Source organism: Gossypium arboreum, chromosome 5, assembly GCF_025698485.1.
Source record: "Gossypium arboreum isolate Shixiya-1 chromosome 5, ASM2569848v2, whole genome shotgun sequence".
Taxonomy (NCBI): Eukaryota; Viridiplantae; Streptophyta; class Magnoliopsida; order Malvales; family Malvaceae; genus Gossypium; species Gossypium arboreum.
Window position 1 is genome coordinate 10916127 of NC_069074.1, and position 17397 is coordinate 10933523.

A 17397-nucleotide genomic window follows, 5' to 3' on the forward strand; every position below is an offset into this window, starting at 1 on the left:
TGCTTGAGAATCCTTTTTTCTTTTCTTTTTTATTTTTTCAATAATTTGTATACACATTGAAATAAATTGTTGGTAGCAAGCAAGATGAAACAAAGCTGTCAAAAAAACATCTAGAACAAAATTTGGGGCCAAAAAGCCAAATTTCTAGACATTATACACACCCAATTTGGGTACCAGCCTATTTGCACATCACACATTCAATTCTTCAAGGACCATGGACACAATGCGACAGATTCCGATCACCTTGAATGACCAACAATAACCATTTACAAGTGCTCCATTCATAACGAGGCAAAGCAACACTTCACTTTGGTAAGAATGTCTATCTGAAAGGTAACAGGGAAAGGTCTAGCCGATGGCACCTTAGGTGTGAACAAGGAGGATCCAATCTGTTGGATAACACGTTAGTAAAAATTCATTATCAATCCGTTGAGTGCGACTCAGCAAACTCTATGAGCCTCTGCTTAAGGTTCTGCAATAAGGAAGAAACTATTGAGTTACTAATCATAAGAAAAGAGGAGATAGTGAGATTAACTGACAGTACTATCAATCACCTTCAGTTCTTGATGAAGCACAATAAATATTTTTTTCAGTCTTTTATGTCTCTGCCAAAAGAAACAGTACTTGAGTCAGGACATAAATCCTACAGCAATTTTTTCAAATTTTCAATTAAAAGATGGACACTAGCAACATTTCAGAAGCCAGGCATATTACAGATAGAAACCTTCAGCATCCATGCATATTTCTAAACGATACAAGTACTGAGATTTTCATACACAGATGCAAAGCACTGGATACTGTTGGAGACCTACCACAATAATTTCTTTTTATTATCCAATTATCATTATATGCATAACTTCTTCCAGACAATAAAATAATGAAGTGATTTTGCCACTAGTAGACAAATCTTATCCCTCGATCTTATTCTGCTCTACTCTAAACACCCTGCTTAAATGAGAAATTACTGTTCACTTCTATTTATCAACTAATTAAACGATGATAAGAAAGTCAGAGTCATATTGCAGAACCATACTTTTAAATAGGCATCAATACCTAAACTTGATAATAAACTGAAATTCAATATATGAGGAAACAGTAGTGAAATGAAATCTCTCGAGAGGACACCATGTCTTAAACCATTCCGCCCTGAATAAGAGAAGATATACCACAGAAATTAGAGAGAAATATCTACCATTCCACATTGGTGATAAGACTCCATCAATTGGTCCAAGGTCTTGTAATATTTCTCCTTGTCCCTATCTTTCGAATATTCGAGGTCCTTACCCAGCTTTTCGAATTCATTCCTATATGTAAGAGGTTAGTTCATTAAACACAAAGTCCACCAAACCTCATAAAAGAGAGAGAATTCTGAAGTCCAAACAATACCTGTAGGTCTGTAGGGTCTTGTCCAAGTCCTTGTAAGATTCATATTTTTCACGAAATTCATTCACATACTCTTCATACCTAGCAAGTACAATAAAAGTTTGAATTAGATGGCACAGTCCTCTAAATTTCAACACAGCTACGACATTCTAAATTTAACAAATGCATCTACAACTATGACTACTTACTGAGATGAATCCTTAATGGGACCTCTGCGCTCTGGTTCATCTTTTTCGTACTTAAAATAAGGCAAACAGTCTTCATCCAAAGAAGACCCCCTTTTCTTTCGACCATTTACATTGCCCTCTTTCAAAAATGCATCTTTACGTGAATCAGTCATATCCGCCATTTTATTAGACGTTGGTATCTTACTTTCCTTTATGAACTGAGACACTGATCCTCGTTTGGATTCCTGCTGTTGTGGTGCACTAGTCGATGCTTTCTTATGGCTTTCACCAAACTCCTCCAGGAGAACTCCCAGTTTTGCGCCAATTTCTGTTTGTTTGGTTTTACTGTTATCTGCCAATCTGTTAAACTGTGACCCAACTTCTGGACGGTCAAACCTTGACAGCTGTTGCTGTTGAGACTGAACAACCTTATGATGCGATCTGGATGAATCTTCAACATGATGTTCTGGGGTTCTTTTAAGCCCACTTAGATTAGGTGAAGGTGGTTTTCCCGAATCCCAGTTTGTCTTCCCAGCAGGTTTTCCCCTGCTTAGATCGGGATTAAAATACTCTGAGGTGCTTGCTCTACTACCTGACTGTTTAAAGGAACCTTTCTTCTCAAATTGCTTCTTTACAGGAGTTTCATCAATCAGCGGCTCACGAATCTCACCCAACTCCAAGTGTGAAAGCTCTCGTTGGAGAACATTGCTTTTCCCATTAGCTGGATATCTATCTTCATTAACCTTGCTGTTATCCTTCGGGGAAGAATTAATATAAGAGCCTGAATTTTGTCCAGAATCCTTGGGCTTTCCAAAAGTTTCACCATGTTTCCTGTGGTGGAAATCAGAAGGTACAGCATTTTTACCTCCACTATTTTTAGTATTTGTTGATAACTTCTTTTCCTTCATTACACCATCCTCATTTTGGGCATCCCTAGTAGGGTTTTCCTTTTGAATGATATAACCTTCATGCACATTCTTCTCAGCAAACTTACTACCATGTCCCAAGCTCTCAGTATGTTTCAAAGGCCTTTCAGCCGTATTAACAGCTTTAGCCCGAGCACCTTGATCAGATGATCTACGACCTGATTGATGAAAATCTGTACTAGATTTTTGGGGAAACACCAGAATGTTTTCTTTTTGAAAGTCAGCATGCTCCCTATCACCTTTATTTGAGCTTTGGTAAGAGTCATCTACGGATCTGCTACTCGCAAAGAACTCGGCGTCTCTACTCCCAGAAACAGGTGGTTGAGACATGCTTTCGGACTTCAATCTTTTAGAACGCTCAGATTTCTCATCAATGTGCTTCAGATCAGATCCCCTTTTAGATTTCGCTTTGCCAGACTTCTCTGGGTAATCAGATTGTTCATTCCTGACGCTATTCTTGACGATGTTTTCTGTGTCATCAAACAAATTTCCTATGAAATTTTGGCGCTCCTGGAATTCATCAAGATCAAATGAAGAGGGTTTCGTTCCTTCCTTATGTTTCTCACCTTCTTTGTTAGTATTGGCAGCCATTCCAATTTCCTGTTCATCTTCAGGCAAGTCTTTTTCTATGTCAACAGCATCTGATCCAGGACCCTCAATATCAACAGCATAAGATCCATCATCATCTTGATTTCCATCCATTCCGTTATGCAGAGACCCGTCAAGTTCAGCTTGCCATGGTATAGGTGAAGTCAAAAGTCCAGGTTCAGAGGTCAGCATATCCTGCTTTGTCTCTTTGTCATCGTCACTTGTCATTATATCCACATCCTCATCAGACCCTTCCTTGCTGTTGGAAGAAGCATCAGTTTCACTATCACTGCTACTACCGCTCCCACTTGCTGCTGGACTTGCACTCCTACTTCTACTCCTGCTGTGGCTTCCACTGTCGCTTCCACTGTCACTGCTGTCACTGTCACTATCACTATCACTGCCACTGTCACTAGCACTATTTGCTTGCCCCTCACTATTGTCAGAAGTTTTTCTCTCACCACCCAAATCAGGTGAAAGTTGTTGGATGTCGATTTGTTCCATTGGATCAGATCCTACCGTAAGTTTAGAGTCTAAATGGGTCTGTTCCTCTACTTCATCATGAGTAATTTTCTCCGCCAAGAATGATACTGGAGCCAGTGTCTGGTCTTGGTTTTCTTCAGGAGCTGGAGCCTCGTGACGGTTGCCTTCAGGTGAACTGCAAAAATATAGACAAAGAACGTGAAGGCTATGTATACTACAACAAATAAAACACAGGAAAGCTTTTATCTAAGCAAGAAACTAAACCAAGAATGAGGTTCCCAGGGTTCTTAACACTTAGCAGAGGAACCAAGAATGAGGTTCCCAGGGTTCTTAACACTTAGAAGAGGCACCAACCAACTTTGAATGTACTAATACTCACTGAAAACTATGTAAGATAATCATTAATAAAAACTAATGAGAAAATCAACAATAACCAGAGCAACAGTTAGTTCTGAATAATCAAGCAAAAGACTTATGGCATGAGATTACCAAACAAGAAAATGAATCTTGTTCATTTTGTATGTTATAAAAACATGAGATTCCAGAAAGCACCCAAATGATAATTTCTCTAAAATGTAGGAGCTAAATAGACAATAGATATTGAATAATGTATAAAAGAATTGTCCTTCTGAATTTTATTAGTTAAAATTGCAATAAGATCTCAGAGGAGAAAAAGTCGTCTATTTCTAGCAAATTACAGCTAACCTATCTATATATACGGCAAAGCTCAGTTAAAGTTCTTTTCGTACTGAAATCTTGCCCTGAGTTATGCGATGAGAATTAAGAAATCATGAAATATAAAGATAAAATATAAATTACGAGAATTCAATTCAGTTACAAGACAATTCAAATCAACCCCACTGGAAATGAAAATGACAGGTACCTTCCACTTTCAGACGAAGATTTCTTCAAGCTTTCCAACTCCACTCCTGGTTTCAAGAAATATCTTCCCGGAGCATGGAAAGTTGCAATCTGATGCACAAATTTAAAGGAAGGCATAAGATTACATGCTATTCTTAAAAATACTTTGCATCAAGTATCCATCACGTACTTTTTTTAAAATGGGTTCGATCTTTCGAGCAGAGTTTGGAATTGTATCACCAACAGCTTTCTCCAAGGCCTGTCACCATTTCAGATAAAGAAGGGAGAGAAAGACTATGAGATAAAATAATCCAAAAAATAAAGCAGCTGACTGAAGCCAACTACATGCACTAGTAGCAAAGGGGGCAATTAATTTAAAACATCCACTAAACCGTAGCACTTGCCTTTAAGCTCATCCCCTTGGGGTTCTCCTTCAGTAGACTGATCAGAAGACTCTTTAAGTCCGTTGGCTTAGGTCCAAAATTTCCCCTGCGTTCTTGCATCTCACGTCCTGCACTAGTAGCCCTGCTTGGTATTTCTTTATCAGAGATGGAAATACTTTCTTTGCTCTTCACAAGAGAAGGCATAACATCCTCACTGCCAGCATGAGTCTTGGTGGTATTTCCAAGACCACTTGGAGATACTGCAGCATCAGAGCGCTCAAGTGGAGATGGTAAAGGTGAAGATGAGCGTCTTCCCTTCGCAGGAGCAGCCGAAACTAATCCAGGTCTATAGCCAGATTTTGGAGGGCCTCCAACAGCAGCTGGTGCATAAAACATACATTGCAATACACATATCAAGACACTTAAACAGAAGAGGAAAGAACTGCCAAAACTGCAACTAATTAGAAGTATAATCCCAATACCTCGTACAGATTCAGTGAGACCATGCCAAAGAAAAGGTAATTTCATACTAATTAATTAAATGAAATCCAAATTATTTACCTTGAGGTGTCTCTTTACGCTTCTTAATAGCAAGCTCCTTTTTTTTAAAATGGGACTTCCATGGACTAGCTGCAAACACAAGAGACATATAAGACAGTGAACATTCATGCTTTAAAACTTGACGTGCTCTAATCTTAAATGCTCTCTACCAACAATTACTTTCAGTGAAAAACATTTTCAATGGGTTTTTTCTTCTATATATTTTTGTATGTATTGTGCATGCAAATCCTTTTTCCCTAAAGTGAGTGAGGATCAAGGCTAAAAATATACATAAGAAGAATCATCCTCGTTCCTAAGGGATTCCATGATTGAAAAAGTAACTTTTGGATATCATCTCTGTAACACAGGCATCAAAGAATCTGGGAGTAGGACAATGACATGAAAATTGCGTGCATATATAAAGCATTCTAAGAAATATGCTAGGGAAGAGATCTTAAATAGACCTAAGTCCAGGCATACCCCTGTTCTGATGTTTATTGTCAGCAAAAACAAAAATATACTGTGTATGGAAGAAGAAAGGGGGTTGAGGTGCAAACACAAACATCACAAAGAAAACCTTACCCTCAGCAGCAACCATTTGCTTGATTTGATTCTTCATTGATGGGTTTCCATGGTCTAATATAATAGCTCTGTCATCAACACCAAAGGTGAAAAGACAAAAATAATGTTCATTTAACTTAACCATAGTACCAAAAGTGACGAAGAACATAAGAATGTAGCATAATAAAATATTTACAACATATCAACAACAACAACCACATAAAAGATAAAACGATGACCAGAGTTTCTTCATGAAACATAATCAGGGAGAAGAATTCAAATTTCTAATACAAACTAGGAAACGGTAAAAAGTTCGATATGATAAAGAGCTTCTTAATTAGAAGGGTTTCTAATATTGTTTAACTTGTCTCTGTAATATGGAGAGTGTTGCAAATCTTTGTGAATGTTCTTTTTCAGCTATTGTCCATTCTGAATTCTTAAAGAAACACTAAAACATCAGAAACACAGCAAAAGATAGTATGGCGAACTCTAGCAATGCTGATTTCAGAATAAGCAATGTGAAAAGAATTATATATGCTGTGATTATGAACAAATTTGGGGTATGAGGATGACAGAAACAATACTTTACAAGGCGATTTCAGATTTCAGACAGCTGTTTGCACCAAACTTATTGATATTAACTTGAGGCTGATGATTGGGTTACATAGGTTAAGGCTATTATTTTTAAAATTGGAACTTGGGAGGTGAGCTTCAACCTGAGAAAGATCAAATGTAATCCATGGTCTCAGTGGTTATAACGATACATACGATGATGATGAGTCCCTGTCAGAGAAAAGATGAGGATAGAGGTTTTCTGAAGAATTCTAGAGATGATGGAGTACTTGCTTTTTTAGGAACTGACTAGCCTACATCCTTCCACTGCATTCCTTAGAGGACAATGAAAAAGGACCAAGAGATTGCACTCATGCATAGCAATCACACTATTACCATTTCTTCAGGTTCGCATAGAACTCAGTATGGGAAAGATCTTGCAATGCTGAAAAGGCCGGTTCAGTAGATTACAAAATTTCAGCCAAATTTTCATCGGCAAACAAAGATGTGGAGAAAAAATCATCTACGTAATTAATTTGCAGAGTTTTGTACTATTTTAGGAGGTTTCCACAAATGGTATCTTTATTTACCCAAAAACAGCTAAACGAACTAACTGAAGTGTATTAAATGAAACTCCAGATGCAGAAAACGTAAACCAGCTAGATACTCTTAAATAAAACAAGAAAAACAATAGCAATTAATGTAGTGTGTTAACCAGCTAAGTAAATGTTAATAGGTGTCTCTTCACATATCGTGTATTACCAACATGTTATTCTAAGAGAGCCTCTATTTTGATAAACAACCGTAGTAGAATATGTATCTAGATCTGAATCATCTTAAATGGACATAAACAACAAAGTACATTAAAGAAAGGGAAGAAAATATGCAGGCTTAGAGAAACAATGATGATGTGAAAATCATCCAGATAACATACTTGCGAGATTTAAGCTTGCGTTCAAATTCCTCTGACCGCATCTTAACATGATTCGTTGTCGATTCATCCAAGACACGTTGAACATTCAGTTTGCGCCATGCACACCCAGATTCAACAAGCAAACCATTTCCATCTTCACCCATTTGACGTTCTTCATATATATCACACAGATCACCAAATTCCGGTGACCAAGTAAACCTAAACTCCTTGCCACCAACATCAATAACCTACGGTAGCGATGATCAATTAAGCCCACATTTTTAATAATTAAGAGGCCACACATAAATGTAAATGAAAAGAGACTTGCAACTTCAGTCTCCAAAAGTCAAATGAATAATGGGAAGAATCATTAGTTAAAAATAAGCATAGAAAATCAAATCAAGATTTTTGGTCTGGCGACATCTCAAGAAGACACAAAACTCCCAAGCCCTAAACCATATTTTGTGTAGTCCAAGTCATTAACTGTCAGACCAGAAAGGCCATCTATCAATAATGAGAATTTAGTGCATAATTTTAAAACCACCAGATACAAGTAGAAGCCACCAATGCAGTCAATAAAAATATTGAGTCATGAAGGTGGTGCCTCAGAAAATATAATGCAATCAAAATAAAATTTAATCCATCCTGAACTAAATTCTTGTGCTGATGATATAAGGATTTATTTACCATCAAACTGACCATGCAAATGATACAACCTTTTGTTGATACGCAAGAACTACCAACATTGGTAGACAGTGATAGCCTATCATTTTAAACAAGTTGGCTAGATTTGCTTGCTTTTCTGCAAATGCATACTTTTTTCAGAGGTTTAGGTATGTGAACAATCCTGCATTAAACTTTCATTTTTACATGTTTTACAACTGCTCCTACCTAAAGTGACCCCCTATCATATCTTGTACACATGGACTTAAAAGCCATATCATATTCAAAGTAGGAATCACCAAATTCAGAACCTAAAACATCAGATACTAAATTAACCAACAAGGAAAGTCTATTAAGATTGAACATATGCACATCTGAGGAAAACATATTAAGGCACACCAAACTCATCAAAACATTCTACAGATTACACAAAAAAAAAAAAAAAAAACAGATGCCAGATAGAACCAACTTCCTCATGGCCTACTAGAAGTCCAGAATTAAAGGCCAGGAGGGGGCTAGTGGAGATAAAGAACAAGCAAGCCCAGCAGAATTATAAGAACTACCTAAATATCTGCCAATACACCGCCAAAATGAATCTACATAAAATAACAGATTGCAACCCACAATCACCATGAAAAGATCAGATGCAAGCATCAATATAAGAAAATTCACAACCCACCCCATAAAACCACCCAATATGAGGCTAAACTAGGTTGCAACCCCCCAATAAAGCAACTAACATTTCCATAATCCGTAGGAAACTAAGAACTTAAAAAACAAGATCACAACAAGTTTACATAGTTACACACAAACCAAAGGTCAGAAAATCAAAAGCTAGCCAGTAAAAAGTAACCCTAAAATGCAAAAATAATAAATTAAAGTTCCACAAAAATCATATAAGCATTGTAAAATTTTCAAAACGACAAAAAAATCCAGCTAAAGCGAAACAAATTTTGATCAAGCAGCATTCTTTCCCTAGACCATCGAAAATTAAAAGTACAGTTAAAAATAAATTAGACTTAATCTAGATGAATTCCAATCAAGCAGCATGTTATCGCACTAGTTTCATCTCTAAAAAAACTTCCAAATTCGAAGAAAAAGAATGCAATTTGAAATAAATAGCTATAAATTTTTTTAAAAATGAGCAAACCCAACTAGATTCTTGTTTAGAAACTCACATTCCCAGTAGGGTGAGTCGGAATTGAATCAAATTTAATCCTGGCCGTCTCTCCTTGAGCCTCGAGCCGCCTGATCTCCTCCACCAAATCTGGCGCCAGTCTTATTATCATCGCAAAGGCCAAAGGGTTGTTCCCAGAAACAAGAGAAAAGCTCTCTTCGACAGACGGTGCGGGTCCTGAACCGCCCCCAATACCGGGGCGGTTACGAGGGGCGGAGCCAAGGGAAAGCCTGCCTGATTGAGTAGCGGAAGAAGGGCGCTGTGGCGGCGGCGGAGGAAAAGAGCGGTTCCGAGGGCCTCCGCCCCCACGTCCGCCGCCTCCACCGCGACCGAGCTTGGAGGAGCCTCCATACATTATTTTTGCGGGAGGGTTTTACTAGATTTGTTCCGTCTAAGTTATTGTGACATGGAAATTGTATTTGCATACGTAAATTTATACGTATGCGTTTCCGCGTTTGTACGAATATAAATAGAAAGAATGGCGGCGCGTGGCCGTTTCTAGTGGCGGAGGGAAAAGATAGATAAAGAAGGATACGGTAGCCCAAAGGAGTACTGCGACTACGAGAGATGACCTTTGGGGTTTGATTCTATTTTTATTCCCCTTTTTTTTGTGTGTGTGTGTGTGTTTTTTCTTTTTAACTGCGAGTCTGTTTCATGGAAAATTCCACGCGAAGCTCCCTAAGCTGGATTTTGTTTATTAGTACTATATAATTTTGATTCCTTTTTTTTTTTTCATTCAAATAAATTCGATAATATGTAACAATTTTGATTGATTTTGCAACAAAATAACTAAATTACAACACATACACATTTTAAGTGTATATTCTGACTTTTAATGTATAATAACTCAATGCAACATAGTTTTTCTAGTTCCACGGCACAAACTGTCAATCTTCTTTAATTAATATGTAAAAAGTTAAAAATAATAAATGATGCATATAACGAAATTTTAAAATATAAAAAAATTGCTATTTAAGATATAAAATTTAAATAAAAACATTTTATATAAAAGATTCAATTTACAATTTAGCTCCTCAACTATATTTTTTTCACTTTAGTATCTAAAGTATCAATTTCTTTTATTTTTGGTCCATTTTATAACCAGGATTAAAAAGTAAACCTTTAGACAACTTTGGCTAATGAAAAAGCATCATATGGCATCTTTTGGCTAATAAAAAATGTAATGTGATAATTAAGTTTATTTAAAATAAAAATATTGAATTTAAATTTAAAAATAGAAATTTTTAATATTAAATTTTAAATTTTTTAAATTTTTTAACTTTGATCAATCGTTGATCCTTGTTGACTAGACACGTGGTGATATTAGAAAATGTCACGTGTATTTTATTTATTTTTTAGTATTATATATATTATATTTGTTAAAATGTAAAATAAATCATATATAATATATAATTTTAAAAATTTTAAAATACTTTTATAGAATTCTAAAATATATAATTTTAAATTTTAAATAGTCAAAACAATATATAAAATTTAAAATTGTTATAAAATAAAAAATAAATTTAAAAAATACAAAAAAATTTAAAATTTAAATACCTTTTAAAACTTTAGAATTATATATTTTATAATTTTATAAATAAATTTTATTTTAAAACTTTTAAATATTTTTACAATTTTTATAGTTTTACATTTTATAATAATATTATTAACTCCAACTAATTTATTTCCAATATCGTATTTTTTTGTAAATTTTATTTTTTCTAAATTTTATATATATATATATATATATATATATATATATATAAATTTGTATATATCTATTTTCATTTTATATTGTTAGATGTATATACATTTAATAGTAGAATTTTTTCTTTTTACATAGAGGCACCACGTGGCACTTTGTGATTAATTATAAAAAATTTGTAGTCTATAAAAAAATATAAAAGAGACTTACTTTAAATACTAAATTGAGACATAAAAAGGTTTAGATAGCAAAATAAGAAAATGGGTATACTTTAGAGACTAATGGCTTGTTTAGTAATACTTAAAAAAATATTTTGGGAAAGGAAAATTGTGCTAAACAAATTGCTTTAAACTGAAACTTTTTGAAAATAAGAAACTAAAATTTTTAGTTTTTTCTTTCCCAACAACACTTTTAATGCTTAATTATTTTTTCACCCCTTTAAAAACACAATACTTTCCTATTTTTTAGTGCTTAATTACAAATATGTTAAAATTATTATTTAAAAATTAAAAATATTTTTAAAATAATATACAAGTGTTAATATCTAATTATAAATATCTAATGGTTATATTTAAATATTTAAAATATAGTTTATATATTCTAATTAAATTTAATAAATAATTAATATCTATTGCTTATAAATATTTAAAATTTATATTTTATATATTAAAATATTAACAACAAATTGTAATAAAATATTTTATATTCTTACTAAAATATAATAATATTAATTAATTTAAATATTATTTAAATATATATATATATTTGTTACTTGATAATATTATGTCTAAAATGAACATTTTATTTCTCAAAAATACTTTTTAACTGTAATGCTAAACACTCACATCTTAAACCAAATTTTTAAAAATGCTTCTTAAAAGTACTTTTCCACAACACTTTTTAAAACATTTTTAAAAGTATTACTAAACTAGCCCTAAATCATGAATTAAGCTTATATAAAAACTATGTGTATATTTTACGATTAAAAGCTAAATAACTTTTTAAGAATAGTTATTCTAGGCTATCTCCATGAGTTTTCTATTACAATGTTATTATCTCTCATATTCTAAAAACAATACATATAAGGGATAAAATATAAAATTATACATGAGCTTTGGTCTAATGTGTAATACTATACATGAATTTTAATTTTGTACAAATTTATATATTAAGTATTGATTTGATTCAATTTTTATAAATTATTAACACAATATTAATATAACATCAGTTTATATTAACATATCGAATACATGAATAGTTATATTTATTCAATATAAAAAGATAAATTATTTGCATAATCACTCTAAAATTATTGCATTCCAATTTTAGTTAACTTAACTCTTTTTTTTCAACTATAATAAAACATTGCTCTTTTGATCAATCCTTCGTTTGTTGGAATACTTGCTGTGTTGTCATGTGTATATATTTTTATACGTTCATTAAATTAGTTTTCCAAAAAAATAAAAATAAAACCTCTCATTTTGCAATCCCGAACGTTTTAGAGTTATGCTCCTATCAACCTTTCCCAAACAAAAAGAGCATTCGTCACAGAGTAAAGGGTTCAAAGAGGAAATGGCAGCAAAAAGGAATACCCCTGCTAAGACCCAAAACCCCGAGCTTATACGTGGCGTAGGCAAGTATTCCAGGTCCAAGATGTACCACCACAAGCGCAGCCTTTGGGCTATCAAGGCCGAACACGGTGGCATCTCCCCTCGCTATGACCCCAATCCTAAAGCCCCTCTCACCACAGAGGAGGCGGGTCCTAAGTTTTACCCCGCTGATGATGTCAAGAAGTCGCTACTTAATAAGCGCAAGCCTAAACCCATTAAGCTCAAGTTCTTTTCTGAAATGATTATTCGTTTATTTATTTGTAGATCTCCGAAAATGTGTTTCTCATTGTTGGGTTTCTTGGATGGGCCTTGAGAGCGACAAAAGTGATGCTTGAGTTAGATAATATTGCAGTAGTCCACGTAATTCGCACTAAGCTGGATCATCAACTTGATAGTCCAGTCGATAAAGAATCTATTGCAGCTTTGTTGGACAGTGTGTGTTGTGCATGTCTACGGTAACCGTGCAGCGGATACTATGGCTAACTCGGAACTGAGTCGAAACCTGGGACTGCATTTATTTGTTGTTTCTCCTGCAGCATTATGTTAGCTTGGATCAAGCGAAAAAAGTTCTTCCTCGGAATACTTTGTTCAATAATTTATTTCTACACAAATCAGTTTAATGTATTTCGTTGTTTTAGCTGTGACCATAATCACAGGGAAATGGATGGAAATATGATGATGATGATATCCCCATTGTTGAACTGTCTGTATAAAACTTCAACATATATTACTCGTATATATTTAATATGGACATGTTTAAGTATGATGTTAACGAAGATTTTAATCCATCTTGCTCTCCTGGTCGTGCTCAATTGGCTGGTTCCTCTTTTAACTGGGAACAGTGACATGATTGTAATATTATATCCTATTTTCAGAAATTATTGATACCAATAGAAATGTAATGCAATAAGCCTCCAGCAAGTCGTGCGTTGGACAGCTAAAGCTATATTTCGCTTATATCTATCTTTAGTCTTTATTTTTGGGATACAATAAATGTGGGATACTAGAATAGATATGCACAACAACGTGATGGTATTGCCTAGTCAAATATATGTCCAAAACGCTGAATCAGGACTGCACATTAATAGTGTTTGATTCATTGGTTGATGCTGACTACATTTATAGTTGGGGTTCGAAATGAAAAACGCGTGAAGTAAGAATTTTTTAAAAAATATTAAATTGTATGATAATAAAAATATAATATTATCATTTTAATAATTTATATCTTTATAATTTTTAAAATTTAAATTAAATAATTATCATTTTGAGAGATTAATATGTAATTTTATCATTATTAATTTAAAATTTTATAAATTATAAAAAATTTAAATGAAAAAAAATCATTTTAAGAGAGTCATATCCTACCAACCTCCCTAAATTTACCATTGAAATGAAATACAAAAATCTTAACCCTCCACAACAAAATTAGTAACATCACTCGGATTTCCATACACATCCTATTCGTACATTTTAAAATATTTATACTTACGATTGTATTTTAATCTACCAAATGTTGTAATTATATTGTATAATTGTATGTCTTACTATCTATTGATACTGTTATTGTGGGACGAAATTTTCCATTTCTTTGCCTAAAAAGGATTACAGGGAGCCTCGCCAAATGTGGTTAGCTAGCAGATGACATTGTTGAACCGAAAGGGTGGTCCAATATTTATCAATACATTATAGACCATAGTGGGTGGTCCATAGGGCAGAAATATAGAGAGCAGCTTTAAGTACTCATCCTGTTATTAATTCAAATTGTATTTGAATTAATAACTCGTAATTTAACAAATGATAAATTATAAAAATAGTCACTTTTATTTATCTCAGGTTATATTTTAGTCATTTATGTTTAAAATGTTACGTTTTAGTCACTTATGTTATTATTTTGTTACGAAGTGATCACTCTTCCGTTAAGTTCCGTTATCTCCCTAACTGTAATCCTACGTAGCAGTCAAATTAGATTTTAAGTATATCTGTTAATACATACTTCATCCGTTTAAATTATGCATTTGATTTACTATTATAATTCCGTTATTCAACCAGGGGAAGGATGACTATCATTTGTAATATACGTCAATGAAACTTTTTAATATCGTACAGTTGTTATTAATACTCAGATTTATAACAAGCCATATGGAATGTTCAGTTATGTTTTATTTTAATAACACATGAACGATGTCAAAATTAATATTTAAGGCAAACTCGTGGATTATATAGTTAATGAAAGTTGGTAATATTGTAAAGTTATTTTTAATACTCGGTTTTATAACAAGCAAACACTCGGAACAAGAAAGTCCAAAATTCGCCGTCAACGTTTGCATATTTTTGCATGTAATTCCTTATACAATTTACATTCGTAACCCATAAGATGTATGAGTATATCTGTTAATACATACTTCTTCCAACTAAATTATGCAATTAATTTACTATTATAATTACGTTCTTCAACCGGGGAAAGGATGACTATCCTTTGTAATATACGTTAATGAAACTTTTTAATATCGTACAGTTGTTATTAATACTCGAATTTATAACAAGCCATATAGAATGTTCATCCTCACACTAATATATATAGATAACCTAAAATATATATCTTGTGGAGCAAACTTATAGAGTAAAATTTTCATAAATTATGCTCGAGGTATTCATGGTAAAGACAACCACATGTGAAATTAAAATTGATTACTTTCATTTTGCAGGCCAAATCAGCAACCAGTTGAAGTAAAAAAATGTATAAATACAATATCAAAGTAATGCAGCGCCTGTTTATTTCTTTCTCTCCTTTTTACAATGTCAATTGATTTTTCTAGCTAAATAATTTTTCTAGACAAAAGTTGCAATCGAAATTTGAAATTAATTACCAAATAATATGAGCAATTCCATGCTAGAAAAATCAAAATCTTTTGTCTTATAGTTAATAGTTATTTTCACTCAATTGGCATTGTAAAAAGGAGAGAAAGAACTTTACAAATAATACAATTTTCACTCAAATGTATAATTTAGCCGAATGAAGTATGTATTAACAGATATACTTAAAATCTAGTTGACAGTTAAAATCTAGTTGGACTGCCACGTAGGATTACTGTTAGATAGATAACAGAACTTAACGGAAGAGTGATCGCTTTGTAACAAAATAATAACATAAGTAATTAAAACTTAACATTTCAAACATAAATGACTAGAATGTAATCTGAAGTAAATAAAAGTAATTATTTTTATAGTTTACCCTTTAACAAATGCAAAGCTGTTGAAAAATAATAATAAATTTATTATATAATAATGATGATAATAACGATAGTGGGAACACAATCCCAATTAACACCTTGCAAGAGATAATGTGTTTTATTATAGAGGCACAGGGAGTCACATTGTAAGTGGTACAGTGAATTATTAGGGTGGTGGTGTTGAAATTATGTTTAAATAGAGTATAGCGCAGGTGAGTTATATATCTAGTTGAAATGATTTGAAAAAATATAAATTTGAAAAATAGATTTAAACAAAATAATAATGTATTTTTCTTAAATAAGTTAGGCTTTAGATAAGATTTTTGTCCGGACTTGGCTTGAATTTGCTCAAAATTTTTTCATCAATGTTTTATTGTTTTTGTTATCATTTTGATGTTGTTTTGCTATCATTTTAATATTATATTGTTACTATTTTGTTGTTATTATTTGGATATTATATAACTCTTGTTTTATTATTAATTTTATTACTATTTTAAATGCATGTGTTTGTCAAGTTACAACTATCTCAGTGTTATTTAAGTATAAATTTTTTAATGTATTTTCAATTTTTGAGAAACATTTATTTTAATGTTTTTTTATATTTGATGTATTATATTTTTAAATTTATTTTATATAAAAAATTTAATACTGATCGAACCCAAACCTAAAAATTGAATTAAAATTTTTGCATTAACTTGACCTGACCCATGATCAAGTCAATAAAATATATTTTCAATTACGTCTCCCATTCAATCAATGTTTCCTTGTCTTGGTGCAAAAAGAAAAAGAAGAAATTTTTATAAAAAGAGACTAATTTAACATAAGTTTTAGTCATCAAACTCTTTACCTTAAGTGTAAATACATAATGACAAATACGCTTTAACGCACTTAAACTTAAATCTTCCTACATTAATAAAAATGTCTATATTAATCGAATTATAACAAATGTCAATTTAAAAACATTATTAAAAATAAAACAAGATTATTTTCGTAATAAAGCTGCAAAATCGAAATTTCCTTTTCATCATAAAATTTGGTAGTCTAGCAAAAGATGATATTGTGAGGACATAACAATTTTTCTCTTACTTTTGGTTAAGAGAAATCTAAATAATCTTATCTTATAAAAGATATTTGAAGGATTTGTCTAGATCTTGAAAGACAAAAACTTTAAACATGTAGAGCTTGATCTTTTGAGATTGGATTTTCCATATCTTCCCCACTCCATGGCATTTATTAAAAGAAAGTGCTTTTTAACTCATTAAAAATTTTAAAATAAGCTTCTTCTTCTTTTTAATACATGTAGTTATAACTTACATACAAACACCAATATTTAAAGAAAAATGGATCAAAATTTATTTTTGAATAAATTAAAGACATGACCGATCAGGTATTATTACTTAAAAAGAAACAGTATCAGATTAAATCAAACATATTCAATATTAAACTAATATCGATGCTTTACAAGCTGAGATTTACATTTCAACTATATAATTTTTGATGAATGATTGAACCACTTAATCAGGCATTTATTATATCAAAATCAGATTATAAACGATACATCTCTCATTTAATCTGCTTAAATTATTAAACCAGTTAAAGGCAAATTGAATGTTAGATCCTAAAATCTTACCAATTCAAAGAGTGGGGAAGACCCC

The 17397-nt window shown here is 32.4% G+C and overlaps 1 protein-coding gene across 2 annotated transcripts; it reads right to left on the reverse strand.

Moving 5' to 3' along the window:
• LOC108453326 (uncharacterized) lies at window positions 1-9979 on the reverse strand. Of its 2 annotated transcripts, none has more exons than XM_017751359.2 (12): window positions 9199-9979; window positions 7379-7605; window positions 5914-5981; window positions 5353-5421; window positions 4813-5171; window positions 4599-4667; window positions 4431-4519; window positions 1572-3722; window positions 1387-1464; window positions 1193-1304; window positions 555-605; window positions 1-472 (listed from the first exon to the last, which is right to left on the reverse strand). In XM_017751359.2, the coding sequence occupies exons 1-12, from the start codon at window positions 9550-9552 to the stop codon at window positions 422-424; spliced, it is 3678 nt and encodes a 1225-aa protein (XP_017606848.2). In that variant the 5' UTR covers window positions 9553-9979; the 3' UTR covers window positions 1-421. The 2 variants fall into 2 exon arrangements, with proteins under 2 accessions (XP_017606848.2, XP_052883740.1); XM_053027780.1 differs by having other exon boundaries at window positions 7415-7605; window positions 9199-9899.
• Between the last annotated feature and the right edge of the window lie 7418 nt (window positions 9980-17397).

Excerpts from the sequence above, each read along its gene's own strand:
- LOC108453326 (XM_017751359.2), bottom strand. The coding sequence starts at position 9,552 with ATGTATGGAGGCTCCTCCAAGCTCGGTCGCGGTGGAGGCGGCGGACGT. Across the intron at positions 4,668-4,812 it reads CCAAGGGGATGAGCTTAAAG|GCCTTGGAGAAAGCTGTTGG; the intron begins GCAAGTGCTACG and ends AAATGGTGACAG. Across the intron at positions 3,723-4,430 it reads TCTTCGTCTGAAAGTGGAAG|TTCACCTGAAGGCAACCGTC; the intron begins GTACCTGTCATT and ends ATATTTTTGCAG.